General features: G+C 41.8%; 1 protein-coding gene across 1 annotated transcript in view; it reads left to right on the top strand.

Annotated features, from left to right (window-relative positions):
- The first annotated feature begins 1,066 nt into the window (after window positions 1-1,066).
- The window catches only part of ADGRV1 (adhesion G protein-coupled receptor V1), a 681,209-nt gene continuing 658,904 nt past the window's right edge, over window positions 1,067-23,371 (top strand). The window contains exons 1-2 of the mRNA XM_075837359.1: window positions 1,067-1,208; window positions 9,830-9,926. Of these exons, the coding sequence (XP_075693474.1) occupies window positions 9,887-9,926 (40 nt within the window). The 5' untranslated portion in view covers window positions 1,067-1,208; window positions 9,830-9,886. The remainder of the gene's footprint in view (window positions 1,209-9,829; window positions 9,927-23,371) is intronic.

Genomic DNA, 23,371 nt, shown 5'->3' with positions numbered 1-23,371 from the left:
CAAATTTCATATGTTATAGGACATTTACATGTCATTGAATTAAAGTAATCTATAAATAGTTGCCGTACAAGGAGTGAATAGTATACGAAATTGGAAAAAGAATAAAGCAAAGAAATAATTGCTAGCACCGACATTGTTATAAAATTCTGTTAAAGTTACAGCTGCAAATGGTTTCAAGCAGTAACCCTATGTAATGGACAGGACCAGGTTCTGAAACAAGTACAACTGGAAAATAATTTATATTACGATTAGTTAGGACTATTTATTTATATCACTGGCGTCCTGGTTTCAAATCTGACCAGTGGTAACATCTGGGTAGAGTTTATATGTTTTCTGAGCTTTTTCCGGAACTCCTGTTTTCTTCCACACTCTAAAGTGCGATGACTATGTCTGTACAGCGCTGAGGAATATGTTGGTGCTATAAATGCAACTGGAAATAAAAGTATACTCTTATTTATAAATATGTATCTAATATTTACTAAGAAATATTTGCCATTTTGGCATTGGTCATTTTAATTGCTTATTTATTACAGATTTACTGCTTAATATTTGTGAGTTGGTCATGATTATCCTTGTTATTTCAGGACGTGCATTTATAAGGAAGATTATCAATATAAGGGATGAGGTCAGTCAACATTACGTAACAACTACATAATAACTAGGAAATAATTTGTTTATTCGACATTCCTAAAGACTGCAGTGGAAAACATTGCACTTAGCATTCCCCAGTCTAATAAATCTTAAAAGCTTCAATATTGATTCAATGAAGTGAATGGCTGGATCATTTCTGGGGGGCTCTGACAAGTGGACAATTGCTTCCATGGTTACATTTTGATATGCAGTGTGGTCAGTGTGCTTTGTTGGGTTCCTCCCCCCTCCATTGAAGTAAAATAACAAACCACAGGAGACCCTGCCACACATGGTGAGCATCATCCTAGAGCAACTTTACAAGACCAAGCTGACTGGTCAGAAATAAGCCTTGTTCTAGACTTGGACTTTTTTTTTTTTATTGAAAAGGGAGAGAAAAAAATCTTGTTGCACACATTAGGATTTGATGGATAGACACATTTTATCATGAATGAGAAAAGAGCTGTAGCAAGCATTTCATGTTCCGGCAGCATTGTGGAGAGGAGAGGAGTGCGAGCTTAACAAGTGGGACGACTCTACATCAATTGCTTTTACGCTTCCAACATTCTGAACATCTGAAGGTAATGGCTTCACTTATTGTCCTGGGTTATATCAATTTTGGACACTAATATAGAAATGTATTCTAATGCTAAAATAAGACCTGAATCTGTGCCACATACAGATGAATTTGTAGGTTGAATTTGCAGTTTACATCAATTTTGATTTGTGGTAACTAATAAGTAATCTGCAGTCCTATGTAAAATGTAAAATGATAAATTCATCACAATGTGCCGAATGACAGACTACATTTTTTTTTGGTCACATCTGGTTAACACAGTCTTTAAAACTTCTCTGTATAATAGTTGCTTGCAGTGGTGGGATTTACTAAATCCTGATAAAATCTATAACCCTATTCGCATCTTATTCCGTGACTAGTGGGATTTCTGACAAAATAATTCAGCAGGAAACTAACACAAAATAATAATAATACACATTTTAATTTGCATCAAGAAGTGTAGTTATGGGTTATATATATATATATATATATATATATATATATATTGTCACTCTTCCGAGCATAAAGTGCAAGTATTTATTCTTCTTAGAACTAATGCAGTCTCTTAAGAAAGCAACAATGTAAAGAAAGGAAAAGTTAAGGAATAATATAGAGTGCTATGTTAGTTCTCTATTAGTTCCCATCAAAGATAAAAGTGGGTAAGGGGCTTTGTAAGTTAAATTTTCTCTCCTCCTTGTACCCCCCCCCCCATCTCTCATAATGCACTGAAAAAATGAATTATTAAAATGCTTACCCAATGCACCTCTCTCCAGCGGACTATTTGCCGACATACAGCAGAAGAAATACTGATGGTGCTTAAGCAATGGGTTCTACAGGTGCTTCTGGAGATGACCACTATGGTCTAACCGTCTAAATAAAAGCACAGAGATCCGGGGCTGTCACCTCTGGTGACTGCTCTTGTTCCTAGGCAGGCATTCAAATTTATTGCAAGCCCAGCACTTGCGCAGACTATTCCTATAATAATTGAGCGTAAAGGACTCTCTCATTAATACATGTAATTTCACCTTAGTGTCCCTTTAATTCATACCAAAAAAAAAGTTACTTCATACACATCATAAAAAAATTTTGTCTTCGCAGTTTTAGTTTTTTTTTTGTGTCACCCAGTACTTATATATCTTCAGGTATTACGAATGTAATAACTAAGATCTTCTAAGCAAATTTAAAGTGGTACCCAGCATAAACGGGCATTATATTCAAATTGTGATTTCTGTGAATTCATCATAATATCGTACTAAATTAATTCAAATGTTTTTGCAAATGTGAACAGTTTTCAGCGCTCAGAGAAAATAATCCCAGCACAATGTTTAATACATGAGATCATATTAAGAAAAAGGGGAAATACTCAGAAAACCTTGAGGAAGTAGAGGCACTGTGCAGCAGTTATTTACAATTGTGTCGAGTCATTTTTGTTGGGGACATCACTATAAGGCCTTATTTACACAAGAGTGTTAAACGTCTGTGTGACGACCGTTGAAACAACGACCGTCCCACGGACCTTTGTAATTTAATGTGACCGTTCACACGGCCGTTGTTTCAACGGACCGTGTGAAGGGTCCGTGAGAAAATAGGACATGTCCTATTTTTTCACGTTTCACGCATCCCTCCATAGACTCTCATCTATGGGGGATGCGTGACATCGCGTCCCGCAGCGCAGAGCACGGATGCACCTCGGACGTGAAAAACTGCAATTTTTCACGTCCAAGATGCGCAACGCTCGTGTGAATCCGGCCTAAGGGCTTGTCCACACGTAACGGAATTGCTGCATATTTTCCGTCTGGAATTGTGGATGGAAAATACACAGCGGAATACAGTAGAAGCATAATGGGTGAGATTTTACAAATCTCATCCACGCACCGCATAAAATTTCGGTCCCGAAATTCACCTGCGGTGCGTTTTCTTCGTTCCGCAGCATGTCAATTCCTGCTGCAGCAAGTGGACAGAATTGCTGATTTTTGAGAGTAGATATCACCATCTCACAGACTTGAAGAAAACTCAGCAAAATCCGCACCATTTTCTGCAGTAAAAAATGCCGGAAATGGTGCGGTTTTTCCGCAGCGGATTGTCTGCTAGTTTCAACGGAAAGGCTGCAGAAATTTTCTGCAGCAATTCTGTTACGTGTGGACAAGCCCTAACACTAACTGCAGAAGTGTGTGTCACAAATGTTGAATTGTTTATTGTATATGAACCACACACTGTCGTATTTAGGGCGGGTTCACACATAGCGGAATTTCACTTAAATTCCGCTGCGGACACTCCGCAGTGTTAATCCGCAGCGGAGCCGTTTCTCCATTGACTTTCACTTTAATTTAGCAGTGTTCGTTTACACGATGCGTACAATTCCGCTGCGGAGCATAGGCTGCGGAGCGGAATTTGGTGTCCGCAGCATGCTCTGTCTGTTGCGGAGCAGTGGCGGACTGGTTGCGGACTCATGGCGGAATTTCTCCATTGACTTCAATGGAGAGTCAAAATTCCGCAATGAAGTCCGCAGATCTTATGTGTGCTGCGGAGCGTATTGTTTTTACTACCATGACATTTCTTCATTCTGGCTGGACCTATGTATTTCTAGGTCTACAGCCAGACTGAGGAAGTCAATGGGGCTCCCGTAATGACGGGAGCGTTGCTAGGAGACGTCTGTAAATAGTCACTGTCCAGGGTGCTGAAAGAGTTACGCGATCGGCAGTAACTGTTTCTGCACCCGGGACAGTGACTACCGATCTCAATATACATGTATCTGTAAAAAAAAATATAAGTTCATACTTACCGAGAACTCCCTGCATCTGTCTACAGTCCGGCCTCCCAGGATGACGTTTCTGTGTAAGTGACGGCTGCAGCCAATCACAGGCCAAGCACAGGCTGCAGCGGTCACATGGACTGGAGCGTCATCCAGGGAGGTCGGGCCGGATGCCGAAAGAGGGACGCGTCACCAAGACAACGGGCGGTAAGTATGAATTTCTTTGACTTTCACTAGGGAAAGTGCTGTCCCTTCTCTCTATCCTGCACTGAATAGGGAGAAGAGAAGCACTTTTCCTGCAGTCCGCAGCGGCCAGTCCGCATCAATTTTCTGCACATTTTGTGCAGATCCGCTGCAGAATCTGCAACGCAGATTCTGTGCGGCATTGATGCGGACAGTTGCGGAGGAATTCCGCCATGTGTGGTCATGCCCTTATTGTGGAGGTGCTTGTATTAGACTTTATATTTCATGAAATACGTCCACATGTTAGTACAAGAATATATTTCTGAAAACTAAAAAATGTATCTATAGTGATCTCTTCAGTATTCATAAGGGAAAAGTCATGTGTTTTTACTATATTTTGTGCTAGGTAAGGATTTTAGATGTTACATTAGGTTTCAGGAGGTCACTGTAGTGACAGGTAAGTAGTTACATTATTTATTTATTTATTTAGTTAGTAATTTTAACTTTTCATGTTTTTTTTGCTGGTTCTAATAGAATTACTTTTTCTAAAATGCTTCAATTATAACCAAAATGCAAAATTTCAATAACAGTCACCATACAACAAATGAACATGAAGCTTTTTTAGCCATTACTGCAGTGTATTAACATTTTCTGCCAGTTTTCTTCTGCCAGGTGTTTGATATATTTGGGTAAAAGATCAGTGGGCACATCAAGCAGCTTATGAACTGAAATCAAATAGCACTGGTTTCAACAAACAATTCTTACTCATCGGTCATATTGTCTTTTATGTGAATGTGGGGCCGATTGTGGCAAGTTAAAGACTGGTTCCTGAAAATTGTTGCTGATATTAACCAAGCAGCTAAGACTTTTTTTTTTTTTGGAGAAGGCTAATGACACCTAAAGGGTTAGTACAGGGGTATGGTTTGTTACCTACGCACCAGGAAGTATTTATCAATATTAAATTCAATACTTTATGTTTGCTGTGATTCAACATTGTGAATCTACATTGTCTACATCCAGAGGATAAGAATATCCATTCGTCAAGGGAATATATAAAAAAAGTTCTGCTCTTGTGATGGACACACAGGGGCAGGACTGATTACAGTTACACTACAATTATTAGAGCTCTATATTCTAACAATCTGAGCACCTTGGCGTCTGTCACATGACCAGTACAGATATGTATCCCCTGGAAGTTTACAATGAATATTTATTTTGAATTAAAGCAGGCAGATATATTGAAAACCACAAGCATATGATGCAGAACATATGTTGGCAAATTTCATAACTTTTCATTATACAATGAATATCATTTTTTTGCTGAAACTGGAATACCCCTTTAACGACATAATTTCCAAGAGCCATAGTCAAATACTATGAAATACCCAGAGAAAAGCAGTTACCATAAAAAAATTACAGCAAGGTGATAAGGAAACCAATGGACACTAAGGGAGGTAAAGCCAATGTCTAAAAATGGTGTCTGCCACACCCGTGTCCCTACGGGGGGAGGGGGGGTTGAGCCATGGAAAATTCCAATCCTAGAGATGCAATGTTAGGTTAATTATAGGCACCGTATTAAGGCACATATGGAGTTGCGCACCAGGAACTTTATGGGAGAGAAATATATAGGGGCAATATGGCCTAAGGCATTGTATCATGACAAGGACCAGGCCTCCGTTTGGAAGGAGGGCCGGGAGTCATAGGTTCTCTAGGTACCTCTAGTCCATCAGGCAAAATAGAGGCAAAAAGTTCAGGAACAATCCAGGTATAGTCAGGAATGTCATCAATTTCCAAACTGCAAATTTATCGACAGGTTCCTCTGTAATTTCTCACCAACAAGAAGTGGGCTAAAAGTTATAGGTTGGCATAGGGTTCCATCGAAACTACATAGGATAATCCAAACAGTTGCAAATATCTTTTGGCGGTGTGGAGAGGAAGAGGGAACCATTCTACATATTTTTTGGTCATGTAAAGTTCTTGACTTTTAACCCCTTAAGGACGCAGCCTAGTTTTGGCCTTCAGGCTCAGAGCCCATTTTTCAAATCTGACATATTTCACTTTATGTGGTAATAACGTCGGAATGCTTAAACCTATCCAAGCGATTCTGAGATTGTTTTCTCGTGACACATTGGGCTTCATGTTCGTGGTAAAATTTGGTCGATATATTCAGTGTTTATTGGTGAAAAATTGCAAAATTTAGAGAAAATTTTGAAAAAATAGCATGGTTGTTGTTACCATTTTGACCGCACAGTTTTTTCACAGCACCTATTTAAATTGGGCTGTGAAATTAAAAAAATGTAATTTCTTCCAATAAAATGTCATTTGTGATCAAAATTTCTTATTTTCACAGGGAACACAATACCCCATTTTGTTGCCCAATTTGTCCTTAGTGCGACATTACCCCATTTGTGGTGATAAACTGCTGTTTGGGCCCATGGGAGGGCTCAGAAGGAAAGGAGCGCTATGTGTTTGTGCTTTTCGGGTGCCATGTCGCATTTGCAGAGCCCCAGAGGTATCAAAGCAATGGAAACCCACCCGAAGTGACCCCATTTTGGAAACTACACCCCTCAAGGAATTCAAATATGGTTGTTGTTACAATTTTGACTGCACAGTTTTTTCACAGCACCTATTTGAATTGGGCTGTGAAACGAAAAAAAAATCATTTTTTCCAATAAGATGTAATTTTTTATCAAAATTTCTTATTTTCACAGGGAACAAAATGCCCCATTTTGTTGCCCAATTTCTCCTGAGTGCAGCAATACCCCATTTGCCGTTTGGGCCCATGGGAGGGCTCAGAAGGAAAGTGGAAACCCCCCAAAAGTGACCCCATTTTAGAAACTAGACCCCTTGAGGAATTCATTGTAGTTTGATCAGTTTTTATTCTATATTTAGGTGGCGTGGTGACTAAAAAACAGCAATTCTACTATTGTTTTTTTATTCTATTTTTTTTACAGCGTTCACCGTGCGCTATAAATGACATATTCACTTTATTCTGTGCGGCGATACGATTATGGCGATACCCTATGTTTATAGTTTTTTTTTAATGTCTTATGGCGTTTGCACAATAAAATACGTTTTGTAAAAAATCATTCACTCTTTGTGTTGCCTTATTCTAAGAGCCAGAACGTTTTTATTTTTCCATCAATAAAGCCGTGCGAGGACTTATTTTTTGCGTAACGAACTGTAGTTTCGATCAGTACCATTTTTCGGTACATGCGACTTTTTGATCTGTTTTTATTCCATTTTTTTGGAGGTGAAGTGACCAAACAATTGTGATTGTGGTACGGTTTATTATTATTTTCTTTTACGGCGTTCACCGTGCGGGATAAATAACGAAATAATTTTGTAGTTTAGGCCGTTACGGACGCGGCGATACCAATTATGTATAGTTTATTTGTTTGTTTATATATTTTTATTAATAATAAAGGACTGATAAGGGAAAAAGGGGGATTTTTACTTTTAATACTTTTAATACTTTTAAAACTTTTATTTTCTTATTTTTACACATCTTTTTTTTACTTTTTTTTTTACTTTATTACTTTGTCCCACTAGGGGACTTGAGGGCAGGAGGCCCTGATCGCAATTCTAATACACTGCACTACATGCGTAGTGCATTGTATTAGAACTGTCAGCTACTCACTGACAGCAAGCATAGTGGGTCCTGACTTCGTCAGGACCCACTAGGCTTCCGTTGATGTCATAGCCGGACGCCATTGTTTGGTGTCCGGTTGCCATAGTCACCATCGCCGGCCGCTATCGTGTAGCAGGCCGGCGAAGGCAGCTTAACCCCTAAAAAGCCGCGATCTCTATTGAACGCGGCTTTTAAGGGGTTAATCACCGGGGACACAGCGATCGGTCCCCGCTGTAGGAACTGTGACAGCTGCTGTACGAGACAGCAGCTGTCACAGCTCCTTTATGTGTCGGGAGGACGGCCGAAACAGCTGTTACTCCCGAGACGTACTATTAGGTCATGGAGCGCGAACGATACAGCTGCCATGACCTAATAGTACGTCCAGGAGCGGGAAGGGGTTGACACCTTAAATACACAGTGGAAAGATCCTTTAAAGAGGCTCTGTCACCAGATTTTGCAGCCCCTATCTGCTATTGCAGCAGATAGGCGCTGCAATGTAGATTACAGTAACGTTTTTATTTTTAAAAAACAAGCATTTTTGGCCAAGTTATGACCATTTTTGTAATTATGCAAATGAGGCTTGCAAAAGTCCAAGTGGGCGTGTTTAAAAGTAAAAGTCCAAGTGGGCGTGTATTATGTGCGTACATCGGGGCGTTTTTAATACTTTTACTAGCTGGGCGCTCTGATGAGAAGTAACATCCTCTTCTCTTCAGAACGCCCAGCTTCTGACAGTGCAGATCTGTGACGTCACTCACAGGTCCTGCATCGTGACGGCCACATCGGCACCAGAGGCTACAGTTGATTCTGCAGCAGCATCAGCGTTTGCAGGTAAGTCGATGTAGCTACTTACCTGCAAACGCTGATGCTGCTGCAGAATCATCTGTAGCCTCTGGTGCCGATGTGTCCTCGCTCGTCTGACACGATGCAGGACCTGTGAGTGACGTCACAGCGTGATCTGGCAGAAGCTGGGCGTTCTGAAGAGAAGTGGATGATACTTCTCATCAGAACGCCCAGCTAGTAAAAGTAGTAAAAACGCCCCGATGTACGCACATAATACACGCCCAGTTGGACTTTTACTTTAAACACGCCCACTTGGACTTTTGCAAGCCTCATTTGCATAATTACAAAAATGGTCATAACTTGGCCAAAAATGCTAGTTTTTTAAAAATAAAAACGTTACTGTAATCTTCATTGCAGCGCCTATCTGCTGCAATAGCAGATAGGGGTTGCAAAATCTGGTGACAGAGCCTCTTTAAATTGACTTTTTCAATGACTTTCAATGGCTTTTATTGTGTGATATCACTCTACAGAAAGTTATCAGAGTCAAGATAAAGATGGCTACATCCTTACTGCACATCATACTCTGAACTGTCACAGGACCAGGAGGAGAAAACTAAGGAGAACAATTTATGAGAGATCTCTTATTAAATAAGGAATCTGCTTGTAGCCAATTTTATGTTAGTATTTTATTATACACTACTTTACTGGACGATCTCTAACCTTACAAGAAAGATTTCTATAATCCAATAATCCGAAACATTTAACAATCCTATACCTTTAAATTCCCTTTTAGAAAGAGGGTCCCCTGTCCGTCAAGTCAAGGCCGTTTGTGCCGCTGTTTCCATAACTCCTATAGACTTTAATAGAAAGAGCTTCAAATCTCCACATCTCTATTCGGTCCCGTGTATGTATCCACCTCTGTTCTCCTGATAGATTGGGGTCCCAGAGGTGGGATCTCCACCTATCAGACATAAAAGTCTAAAGTGTCCGACTTTAACTGTACTTTAATTACATTGAAATCTAGATTGGTTGATGTGTACAAGTGTTATCAATGTCTTTTTTTCTGGCCTAAATTGATGGTAGTGGCCTAGGTTACTAGGTTAATTCACTTGACAATTATAACATTGTCAAATTCCAAAACAGTTTTTGCATCCTTGATTTTCTTCTGCATTGTAAACAAAGAACTAAATGTGATAAACAGGCAAAATACTAGCAGAAAATGTGCTTATGTATTCTTTAATTCATATTATTATATTTTAGTCTTGTACTTATAACTTTTGTTTTCATGATCTATTTCCAGCTTTGTGCAATGTAAGCATCTGGGAGCAGTTTTAGTTTCTGGAAATAGAAAAGAACCATGGGAAGAGAATACCATCTGAATTTCCAAAGGGGCACAGGTGCGGTACCAGAGTTATAATCTGTTTGTTAAACATTATACATGTGGTGCTGTGATAACATGTAACAAAACATTTGACCAGGTTTTCTGTAATTGAACTTTAGAAGAAGTATTTATATTAATTAATGTGGATGTAGCGTTAAAAAGTAAGTTTACCATTGAAAAGTCCATGCATTTGTTGAAGCTCCCTAAAATATATCTAACATCAGAATTGTTGGTGCCCATAGAGTCATTAGTTGTGATTTTAGATATTTATCACAGATTTGCTGTAAAAGCATTGCCCTTATATAAAATCACTTTGTCCTTATATAAGCTCAACTTTTCTGGGCACCTTTTACTGTTCATCTACATATAGGATATTGTATCCTTGCTGTAAATGATAAGAATTTTAGAAGTCACTGAGGAGTTCTGCGGCCATATAAAAGCACCATGCTACAGGAACTCCTATCCTAGGTGATTTTTTATATTCTAATATTGATCAGTAGTAGAGGATGCATTAATAATGGTAATATACTCCTTCAGCTGCTGCAGAACTTAATATTAATGGGGGAGCTTCACATCAGTCATTGATTAATTGATATGAAGTAACCTCATCATATTTAAGAGCAGGGTATCGAGCATATTAGGTGTTTATAATGAGGTTCTGCAGCAGCTAGGGCACAGTACTGTATAATACAACTGCAGCAGAATGTTTTCATAAAGTCCAAAGTAGATATAAGCATTTCTCTTTTAAAGGGGTTGTCCAGTCCCAAAAACTTGGTGGCCTATCCTCAGGATAGGCCATAAATAGTTGATCAGTCAGGGTCCGACTCCCGGCATTCCTGCCGATCAGCTGTTTTGACGGGGCGCAGCTTTCGTACGACCCACCAGCTGTTGATAGCCTATCCTGAGAATAGGCCATACATTTTTTGGGACTGGACACCCCCTTTTAGAGGTTCTTACATAGTATGTCTACTGTTGGTTGCTTCAGTGATAGTCATGGTTAGTGGTCAAATAAATTGATGAACTTAGATGTGAACATTATTAGCTGGATTCTGCTTGTCAGAGACACGCAGTAGCAGCTTTCAGCCAAGCTGTCAGTCCAGCTGACCTGACAAAATCGGTTTTGACAGAACGACACATAGAAGCTGTATCTTAAAAAGTATATATATATTTTTTTTTATTAAAATCAATTTAAAAGTTGCTTTAAATCACCTAAAATATTGATTTATTAACCTCTTCACGCGCTGCTCCGCAATAGTACGTCCTGCAGAGGGGTTAGTTCCCGCATCCAGACGTGCTATTGCGGAGTAGTTCCCGGCGCACACTGTCCTAACGGACAGTGTCCGGGAGCCGGGAGGTCAGCTGTCCCCGACAGCTGACACTCCAGCCTTGCCGGTCAACGCTGCTGATTTCGGCAATTAACCCCATAAATGCGGCGACGGATTGCCGTCGCCGCATTTAAGTGGTTTGAAGCACATCGGCAGCCCCCACGAAGTGAATGTGGGGGCTACCGATGCTTGTCGTGGCAATCGGAGGTCAAACAATGACCTCCGGGTTTCCATGTACGGAAGCCTCGGAGGAGCAGCCTCCTGCCAGTCCTACGAGGCTTCCTGTCAGTGTGACTGTCACGTCACAATGACAGTGAGGGTATGTTCACACGGCCAAATTTCAGACGTATACGAGGCGTATTATGCCTCGTTTTACGTCTGAAAATATGGCTACAATACGTCGGCAAACATCTGCCCATTCATTTGAATGGGTTTGCCGACGTACTGTGCAGACGACCTGTTATTTACGCGTCGTCGTTTGACAGCTGTCAAACGACGACTCGTAAAAATACAGCCTCGTCAAAAGAAGTGCAGGACACTTCTTTCAGACGTTTTTGGAGCTGTTTTCTCATAGACTCCAATGAAAACAGCTCCAAAAACGAGTTGGTAAAAAAATGAGTTGGTAAAAATGCGAGTTGGTAAAAAACGTCTGAAAAGCAGGGTCTGTTTTCCCTTGAAAACAGCTCTGGATTTTCAGACGTTTTGGTTGACTACGTGTGAACATACCCTCAGAGTACATTACACTACGTGTGCAGTGTAATGTACTCTAGCAGCGATCAAAGCTGCAAGTGTCCCCTAGTGGGACAAGTGAAAAAAGTAAAAAAAAGATAATAAAAATGTTTTAAAAAAAGTGTAAAAATAAAAGTTCTAAGTTATATAAACAAACACTGCATTTTTTTCCTATAGTAAGCCTTTCATTATAGGAAAAAAATTAACACGTTAAAAAAAGTACACATATCTGGTATCACCGCGTTCGTAACGACCCCAACTATAAAACTATAATGTTATTTTTCCCGCACGATGAACACCCCAAAAAAAATCAATAAAAAACTACACCAGAATCGCTATTTTCTGCTCACCACCCCTCCCAAAATAGAGAATAAAAAGTGATCAAAAACTCGCATGTACCTGAAAATAATACCGATAAAAACTACAACCCGTCCCACAAAAAACAAGCCCTTACACAGCTTTTTAGACTGAAAAATAAAAAAGTTACGGCTCTCAGAATATGGTGACACAGAAAATAAATTATTTTATAAAAAAGTGATTTTATTGCGCAAACGCTGCAAAACATAAAAAAACCCTATATACATATGGTATCGCCATAATCGTACCGACCCGCAGAATAAAATATAATGGTCATTTATAGTGCACGGTGAACGCCGCAAAAAATAAACTAAAAAACATTGTCAGAATTGCTTGTTTTTGGTCCCCCGGCTTGCAAAAAAATGTAATAAAAAGTGATAAAAAAAATCGCATGTACCCCAAAATGGTACCAATGAAAAGTACAGATTGTCCCGCAACAAACAAGCCCTCACGCAGCTCCGGTGGTGAAAAAATAAAGGCGTTCTGGCTCCCAGGAATATGGCGATGCAAAATGTGCAGTGTTTTCTAAAAGCGGGTAACATCAGACACCATTTATCAGTGCGACACTGACCACACATCTATGAATTATTATTTATTTACCGCATTTTTATACCCTCTTATTATGCCCTGATGTTCTCCGCACAGATTACATATGCCCCCTCACAGGGGCATAACTAGGAAAGACTGGGCCCCATAGCAAACTTTTGACTGGGGCCCCCCCTCTGCTGGGTATCACACAATCCCCCCCCCTTGTAGATAGTGCCTCCCTATAGATTCCACCACACAGCACCCCCCTATAGATAGCACCATACACAGCCCCCTGTAGATGACGCCATACAGCCCCCCTGTAGATAACGCCATACAGTCCACCCTGTAGATAACGCCATACAGCCCCCCTGTAGATAACGCCATACAGACCCCCTCTGTATATAACGCCATACAGCCCCCCCTGTAGATAACACCATACAGCCCCCTCTGTAGATAACACCATACAGAACCCCTCTGTAGATAACGCCATATAGCCCCCCCCAACAAAAAAAAACGACCTATAGTTTGTCCTACAAAAGACATGCATCCCCTATCCACAGGATAGGGGATACATGTGTGATCGCTGGCAGCGATAAGGAGAACGGGGGACCGAAAGTCCCCCGAAGTTCTCCATGACTAACCTTGGACTTCCGGCGTCTGCGCAGTTCAATAAAAATGAAAGGAGCGCTGGTCACGCATGCGCATAAGCGCGACCGGCGCTCCATTCATTTCTACGGAGCTGCCGACACAGACCCCGGAAGTCCGAGGTTTGTCATGGAGAACTTAGGGGGGACTTTAGGTCCCCCGTTCTCCTCATCGCTGGGCGTCCCAGCGATCCCACATGTATCCCCTATCCTGTGGATAGGGGATGCATGTCTTTTGTAGGAACAACCCCTTCAGTGGCGTCGCGCTGTAGCAGCCATAGCGGCTGCTAGCGGAGCCTGCGGCCATGGGAAGGGGCCGTGCCGGTGGGTGCCACGGGCCCCCTCATGCTGCAGGCCCTGTAGAAGTCGCTACGGCTGCTATAGCGGTAGTTACGCCACTGCGTATAGGTTTGTACGGCGTAAAACTACAGCTCCCAGCATGGCCGGAATAATGGTAAGGATATGCTGGGAGATGCGGTTTCACAAAAAAAATCCTATCACCATCATCTCGCTGCAGATCATACAGTGACTAAAATACTGATTAGAGGCAGAATAAACATTTACATTAAGTGACTCACCGGTGACGTCTCAGATTCTAGTTCTTTTCTTCTCCCTCCGGTTCAGACATCTATGATGGATTTCTCCCGGCCATGACCCATTTCTGCAGTTTTCCGTTTAGATGTCTTCAGCTTCTCATTTCAGCACCTATAAACAAAGTTAAAATTCTCAACACATCTAAATATAACTGTCACACACACGCACACACACACACACACACACACACACACACCGTGCCGCCTGTAGATAGTGACCTACATAGAAGCCCCTGTAGATAGTGCCCACATATGGACTCCAGAGCTGCAAGGCAATAGTGCTAACCACTGAGCCACCATGCTGTCCTACATATAGCTTCCCCTATAGTTAGTGCTCCACGTTTAGCCCACCTCTGTAGATAGTGTCTCACATATAGCTCCCCCTGTATATAGTGTCCCACATATAGCCCACCCCTTTAGACTGTGCACTACATATAGCCACCTTGTTGCTAGTGCCCCACAGGTAACCCACCCCTGTATATAGTGTCCCACACATAGCCCACCCCTATAGAAAGTACCCTAAAAAAATAGCTCCCCTATAGATAGTGCTCTACATATAGCCCACCCCTGTATATAGTGCCCCACATATAGACCCCCCCTGTATATAGTGGCCCACATATAGACCCCCCTGTATATAATGGCCCACATATAGAGCCCCCTGTATATAATGGCCCACATATAGAGCCCCCTGTATATAGTGGCCCACACCCCCACATATAGACCCCCCTGTATATAATGGCCCACATATAGAGCCCCCTGTATATAATGGCCCACACCCCCACATATAGACCCCCCTGTAGCTACTGCCCCACATATAGACCCCCTATATATAATAGCCCACATAAAGAAGACCCCCCCCTGTAGATAGACCCCCCCACTATAGATAATGCCATTCACATTTTTATGAGGGAAAAAAAAAATTTGACATACTCACATGATCCCGTTCCCACGCTGTTCACTGGCGATGCAGACATGCTCTCTTCTGAGCATGTCTGCAGGAGCTGAACGAGCATCCTCCAATGACGCTGATTGGCGGGGCAGAATGACTTGCCCCGCCAATCAGCACCTTCCAAGCATGGAAGCGGCGCGATGACATCAGTGTCATTGTAAGGCACTGGATGGTCAGGCACGGAACATGCCCGGCCATTCAGTGCTAATACATGTATTTGGCTGCCGCTAGCACTGGGGCCCCCTCCGGTGCTAGCGACACCTACAGGCATGAGAGGGCCTGTGTAAGGCTCGGCGTCGCGGGCCCCACAGTAGCGGCTGCTAGCGGCGCCACCGGGCATTTGGGTGGGCGTGTCGGCTGGCGGCACGGGCCCCCTCAAGCCCCGGGCCCTGTAGCAGCCGCTACTGCTGCTACCGCGGTAGTTACGCCACTGCCCCCTCATTATAAACTGAAATACCAGCGAAACCCCAAAAAGAACTACTACCAAGCAAAATCTGCGCTCCAAAAGCAAAATGGCGTCCCTCCCTTCTGAGCCCTGCAGCGTGCCCAAACAGCAGTTTGTGCCCACATATATGGCATTGCCATACCCGGGAGAACCCGCTTAACGCTTTATGAGGTATTTGTCTTCAGGGGCACAAACTGGGCACGACATATTATGCACTAAAATGGCATATCAGTGGAAAATTGCAATAATCACACCAACCGCTGTGCATTAACCCCTTTGAGCACTATGACTTAATAGCACGTCATGGTGCGGGGGTGATGTATGGAGCGGGCTCACGTGCTGAGCCCGCTCCATACACTGCGGGTGTCAGCTGTGTATTACCGCTGACACCCGGGACTAACGGACAGGAACAGCGATCGCGCTGTTACAGGAGTCTGTAAAAATAACAATATACTGCAATATATTAGTATCGCAGTATATTGTACCCGCGGATCCAATCATCGCTGGTACAAGTCCCCTAAGGGGACTAATAAAATGTGTAGAAGAATTCAAGTTATTAGTAGTGAGAAAGAAAAAAGTTTAAAGTTAAAAAAAAAAAACTTTTCCCATTTTTCTTCAAAAGTAATGTAAAAAAATAAACAGAATTGATATCGCTACGTCCGTAAAAGGCCGAACTATTACAATATACCATTATTTAACTTGCACGGTGAACACCGTAAAAAAACTTAAATAATTTAAACTGCCAAAATCGCTGTAGTTTTTGTTTTTACCGCACGGCGAAAGCTGTAAAAACGAAAACCCCAAAAAATGGAATCAGATTTTTTTCCTATATTCCTATATTTTCATATTTTTTTTCAGTTTCCCAGTACTTTTTATGGCACTTTAAATGGTATCAATAGAAACTACAATTCCTCCCGCAATAAATAAGCTCTCACATCACTCTACTGACGGAAAAAGAAAAAAGTTATGGCTCTTGGAAGGCGGGTAGTGAAAAACGAAAATAAGAAAGCAAAAAATGGATCAGTCCTGAAAGGGTTAACACATGTGGCGTATTTCCGTACCCGGGAGAAATAGCTTTACAAAAATTGGTTGTTTATTTCTCCTTTATCCCTTGTGAAAATGAGAAAATTCAACATTTTAGTGGAAAAAAATTGTGATATTAATTTTCTCCGCCTAATTCTAATAAATTCTGCAAAAGACCCGTGGAGTCTAAATGCTCACTATACCCCTAGAAAAATTCCTTGAGGGGTGTTTCCAAAATGGGGTAACTTGGGGGGCTTCCACTGTTTTGGTCCCTCCAGGGCGTTGCAAAGGCCGCATGGCACCGAAAAACAATCCAGCAAAATCCGTGCTCCAAAATCCAAATTGCGCTACTTCTCTTCTGAGCGCTGCCATGGGTCCAATCAGCAGTTTATTACCACATATGGGGTATTGCCGTAATCAGGAGAAAATGCTTTACAAATGTTGTGGTTCTTTTTTCCTTTATTCCTTGCAAAAATTTAAAATTTCTATGCTTTTTCAGAAAAAAAGTTGATTTTCATTTTCACTGCCTAATTCCACTAAATTCTGCAAAAAACCTGCGTGCTCAAAATGCTAACTATACCCCTAGATAAATTCCTTGAGAGGTGTAGTTTCCAAAATGGGGTCACTTTTGGGGGGTTTCCCCTGTTTTGGTCTCTCCAGGGCGTTGCAAACGCGACATGGCACCGAAAAACAATCCAGCAAAATCCGTGCTCCAAAATCCAAATGGCGCTCCTTCCCTTCTGAGCCTTGCTGTGGGTCCAATCAGCAGTTTATTACCACATATGGGATATTGCCGTAATCGGGAGACATTGCTTTACATATGTTGGTGTGCATTTTCTTTATTATTTCTTGTAAATATTAAAAATTTCTATGTTTTTTTCAGTAAAAAATAGATTTTCATTTTTACAGACTAATTCTGATAAATTTAGCGAAAAACCTGTGCGGTCAAAATGCTAACAATACACCTAGATAAATTCCTTGAGGGGTGTAGTTTCCAAAATGGGGTAACTTTTGGGGTGTTTCCACTGTTTTGGCACCACAAAACCTCTTCAAACCTGACAAGGTGCCTAAAATATATTCTAAAAAAAAGGAGGCCCAAAATCCACTGGGTGCTCCTTTGCTTCTGAGGCCAGTGCTTCAGTCCATTATCACACTAGGGCCACATGTGGGATATTTCTAAAAACGGCAGAACCTGGGCAATAAATACTGAGTTGCATTTCTCTGGTAAAGCCTTCTGTGTTACAAAAAAAAATGTATTAGAAATGAATTTCGGCAAAAAAAATAAAATTCGTAAATTTCACCTCTACTTTTCTTTAATTCCTGTGAAACGCCTAAAGGGTTAAAACACTTTGTAAATGCTGATTCGAATACCTTGAGGGGTGCAGTTTTCAAAATGGGGTGACTTCTGGGGATTTTCTAATATATAAGGCCTTCAAAGCCACCTCAGAACTGAACTGGTCCCTGAAAAAATAGCCTTTTGAAATTTTCTTTAAAATATGAGAAATTGCTGCTAAAGTTCTAAGCCTTGTAACGTCCTAGAAACATAAAAGGACGTTCAAAAAATTATGCAAACATAAAGTAGACATATGGGAAATGTTAACTAGTAACTATTTTGTGTGGTATTACTATTTTTTTACAAGCAGATACGTTTAAATTTAGAAAAATGTTAATTTTTGCAAATTTTTTCTAAATTGTGGTGTTTTTCAGAAATAAATACCAAAATTATCGACAAAATTTTTTCACTAACATAAAGTACAACATGTCACGAGAAAACAGTCTCAGAATCTCTTGGATAGGTAAAAGCATTCCAACGTTATTACCACATAAAGTAACACATGTCAGATTTGAAAAAATTGGCTGGGTCCTGAAGGCCAAAACAGGCTGGGTCCTGAAGGGGTTAAAGAAAAATAAATTGAGTTCAAAAGTGAACATAGCCTTTATTTAAGGATCATAAGTCATATATTATATAAACATATATAAACTATTAAATGATAGTGTCTTTATAACGACAGAGGCTACTATTGCCATAATGTAACTAAATTGTATCATTTATAGCTTAGCCAAAGTGACTATTTACCCTAATTTCTGTCCTCATCCCATTGAATGACGGCATAGCTTTCTACAGTGTTCTCGGCATGGCCGGATTGTAGGGAGGCCATCTGGGGCACATTCACTGTGGCCTTTACTAACTTAGAGACCCAGCGGGCCCTTACTACCTTCCCTACCTGATGGCCATTTGGTTATCCTTTTCAACAATGAATAGGTGGAGAGTTGGCCAGGCATGCATGTGGATTTTTCTTTTTAAGTCTAGGGGATTCGCTGGCTCAGCTGTCTTCATAATAACCATAAACTTCAGTAGAGAGGCCACGCACATGCATGGCCACCTCTCCTGTATGTGGCTGTGATAAGGGATCAGGTGGGGTACAATTCCCCCCCTAAAAATTTGGCCATGGAGCTTTCTTCAACTTTAATCTGGCCCTGGGTCTTGGTACCTGTTTTAGCACATTCATATTAGGGATTTATTCTAGAATACCTTAAAAGCTACACGTTGTCTAAGCAAGTTTTAATCTATGGGCTAATCTGCTCAAAAACAGTCTGAGATGTAATGATAAACCTCTATATGTCATAAACACTGGAGATATAGGATTGTGTCACTACACATCGAAGCTCCCACCTGCCATATGTCAGACTTGTATATTTTCTGTATTGGGATGTGTCAACCTGCATGCATCATATGTCCTAGGGGGAGCTACACTGGGGGATTCACTTGTTGAGAAGGATCTGGGTGTACTTGTAAATCATAAACTAAATAACAGCATGCAATGTCAATCAGCTGCTTCTAAGGCCAGCAAGATATTGTCGTGTATTAAAAGAGGCATGGACTCGCGGGACAGGGATGTAATATTACCACTTTACAAAGCATTAGTGAGGCCTCATCTAGAATATGCAGTTCAGTTCTGGGCTTCAGTTCATAGAAATGATGCCCTGAAGTTGGAAAAAATACAAAGAAGAGCAACGAAGCTAATATGGGGCATGGAGAATCTAAGTTATGAGGAAAGATTAAAAGAATTAAACCTATTTAGCCTTGAAAAAAGACGACTAAGGGGGGACATGATTAATTTATATAAATATATTAATGGCACATACAAAAAATATGGTGAAATCATGTTCCATGTAAAACCCCCTCAAAAAACAAGGGGGCACTCCCTCCGTCTGGAGAAAAAAAGGTTCAACCTGCAGAGGCGACTGTCCTTCTTTAGTGTGAGAACTGTGAATCTATGGAATAGCCTACCGCAGGAGCTGGTCACAGCAGGGACAGTGGATGGCTTTAAAAAAGGCTTAGATAATTTCCTAGAACAAAAAAGTATTAGCTCCTATGTGTAGAAATGTTTTACTTCCCCTTTCCCATCCCTTGATTGAACTTGATGGACATGTGTCTTTTTTCAACCGTACCAACTATGTAACTATGTAACTATGAGCTGTAACTGATAGACTTGTGTTGGTGATCTCAGTGCACAGGGCGGAGGGCAGTGATGGTCTTCAGTGATGAGGTATGGATTAGTAGCAGTCAGTACAGCTCCTCCCTCCCCCGTGTACTCAGAGTAATACACTGACAATGTGATACACTCAAGAAGCTCAACACAGTAAGACATGTCACAGTAACCCATCTCATCACCCATCTAGACTGCGTGTGCTATCAGCCCCATGGTTCAGGTAAGTGGCATGATCCATGTCAGCTATTCATCCAGTGTTCATTACCTTTTACACGTAGACATGAGAATTGCTGCAGAAAGGATTATTGTTGCGTAAACACTAATTCCAGATCATCCCAATATTCATTGTTTAGGCAATCATTAATTCAAAGGAATATGAGAAAATAGTTATACTACAAAGACATCATAATAGTGCAGTGCCTTCAGTCTTGAGTTCATAAAATAAAAGTAAAGAAGTGATATTAAAAGTACTACAATCTAACATGACTGCAATGTATGTCTAGTGTATTATTTGTTTGCAGATATATTTTGTATTTGTAACTGGATTGTAATCAGTAATGTTATTATTATTATTGTTATTATTATTAATAATGTACATTTAGGCGACTTGAAATCTGTTCGATTATGGTATATGGTGTCTCACATTTGCCCTGTTCTATTGCTATTCATGATGTATGATAATTAGAAATATAGGTAGCTTCAGTTTCCAGACTGATCCTTAGACGTGTGCTTCATCTGATATCTGTGTGGACCTCTATATCTGGAAGTTAGACATATATCTGACAGTTAGAATATAACTGTGCAGTTCATCTGAGCCCATACCAGGATTATGTTACCATATTTCAGTTTTGCATTGTTGCGTGGGTTACATTCTTTCACAATGAGCTGCAGTCAGGTGTTAATATTAAATAATTTAACGTTTTTTGTTTTGTTGGAGACAACATGAGCCTTTCAGTACAGCAAGTGGTTATTTGCTAGAGAGTGAAGTCACATCCCTATATAGCTTTATAATTGTAAAGATGCGACTTACTGTCAGAAGGAATTCCCCTTATTAGTGAAATATGAACTTTTATATAGTGCTAAACTGCACCTTATAAAACATAGCAAGGCATGACTACAGCAGGTCACAATTCCCTGCAGGCTGCTTACTGCTGTATGTCCCTCTGTGGTCTGACTCTTATATGGAGACAACAGACTGCACTGCCATACATAAGGATTGCTGACGGATGGTGACTCTAATGGAATTGTTAATTTCCTGGTAAACTAGCTCTATCATCAGAATGCTCCTTCTAAAAATGGAAACATTACATTATTAACAGAATATTTATAAATTGTTTATAAAGAAATTCCCTAATATTTTCCCCTTGAAGGTACTTTATTGCCAGAACAGAAAATGAGAATTGCTTTTATAATCCCTCATAATTTGGTTAAAAACTTGCATTAAAGACTTTGTACACCTTTGAAAGGGAATCTTTTATTTAAGAGGTTTTCCTAGAATCAGAAATGTTAACCACTCCACAGAATAGGTGATCATTTTCTGACCCCTGGGTACCCCACCGCTTAGACCCCCACTGATTGTTAGAACGGGAGTCCCGAACCCCCAGATCCTCCTTACTGCACCATCCACAGTGGGGAGGAGCTTGAATGGAGCGGTGGTGGAACATGTGCCCATCGCTCCATTCACTGTCTATGAGAATGACGGAAGCAGCCGAGTGCAGTATCGTTCGCTCTGAGCCAATTCTGTCAGTTCAGTTGAATATTCTGTGTGTCTCTGACATGGAGTTACAGGTCTACAGGAGTTATGAACTCAGATGATATCGATGTTAGGTGAATCCTGTGTGCCAGAGACAAACAGTCCTTACACTCAGCCGAGTTATCGGTTCAGTTGAACTGATGGAATCGGCTGAGAGTGAACGATACAGCTTCTACATATACAGGATACATAGAATGTAAAGGATCTGCCAGGCACTGCGGGGTTAACTCCCAGAACTAATCAGTCAGCACCTGAGAATACATCCCTGAGACTGACTCCTGCTTCCACCATTCAGGCTGGCAGGCTTAGGAGTGGGAGAGCCTATCGTAACCTGGCCAGACTCAGCTAGCTCCCGCCCTCGGTCTATTTAAGCCTGCACTTCCTGTCCCTCGGTGCTTGTTATTGCTTTTGTTTCCTTCCTTGTGGTTCCTGGCCCAGCTACAGCTCCTGCTATTTTTGATCCTGCTCCATACCGACCCTGGCTTACCGACTACTCTTCTGCTTTTCGTTTTGTACCTCGCACACTCCTGGCTTGACTCGGCTCGTTCACCACTCTGGTTGCTCACGGTGTTGCCGTGGGCAACGGCCCCTTTTCCTTGCTCGTGTTCCTTGTATGTTTGTCGTGTTTGTCGTGCACTTACTGAGCGCAGGGACCGCCGCCCAGTTGTACCCCGTCGCCTAGGGCGGGTCGTTGCAAGTAGGCAGGGACAGAGTGGCGGGTAGATTAGGGCTCACTTGTCCGTCTCCCTACCCCCTGCCGTTACATAATAACAAGCCCATACCTAGTCTACCCCTGGTCCCTGACACCACTATGGATCCCCGTGAGACCCTTGCTCAGCAAATGCAGGGTCTCTCCCTACAGGTCCAGGCCCTGGCTCAGAGGGTCAACCAGCCTGATGCTACCCTGGTAGTTCCCCGCACCGCACCTCTTGAACCCCACCTCAAGCTGCCCGACCGGTTCTCAGGGGACCGGAGGACTTTTCTCTCCTTTCGGGAGAGTTGTAGGCTTTACTTTCGTTTAAAGCCTCATTCCTCAGGTTCTGAGAGCCAGCGGGTGGGTATAATTATGTCCCGGCTCCAGGAAGGGCCCCAAGAGTGGGCCTTCTCCTTGGCTCCTGACGCCCCTGAACTTTCCTCCGTTGATTGTTTCTTTTCTGCTCTCTGACTTATTTATGACGAGACTGACAGGACTGCCTTTGCCGAGAGTCAGCTGGTGACCTTAAGTCAGGGTAAGAGACCTGTTGAGGAGTATTGCTCTGACTTTCGGAAGTGGTGCGTAGCTTCTCGGTGGAATGACCCTGCCTTAAGGTGCCAGTTTAGGTTGGGTCTGTCGAATGCCCTGAAAGACCTGCTAGTTAGCTATCCCTCTTCTGACTCCCTAGACCAGGTTATGGCTTTAGCGATACGACTTGACCGACGTCTCAGGGAACGACAACGTGAACGTTTATGTGTTTTCTCCTCCGACTCCCCCATGATGCCTCCCGAAGCTCCGTTGCTTCGTTCCTCCCCGAAAGATTCAGAGATACCTATGCAACTCGGGGCCTCCGTGTCCCCCCAACAACGTAGAGAATTCCGCAGGAAGAATGGTCTCTGCTTCTACTGTGGGGACGACAAGCATCAA

The sequence above is a fragment of the Rhinoderma darwinii genome, chromosome 1, assembly GCF_050947455.1.
Source record: "Rhinoderma darwinii isolate aRhiDar2 chromosome 1, aRhiDar2.hap1, whole genome shotgun sequence".
NCBI lineage: Eukaryota > Metazoa > Chordata > Amphibia > Anura > Rhinodermatidae > Rhinoderma > Rhinoderma darwinii.
The sequence above is the reverse complement of the archived record's forward strand: the minus strand, read 5'-3'. Positions and strand labels throughout refer to the sequence as shown.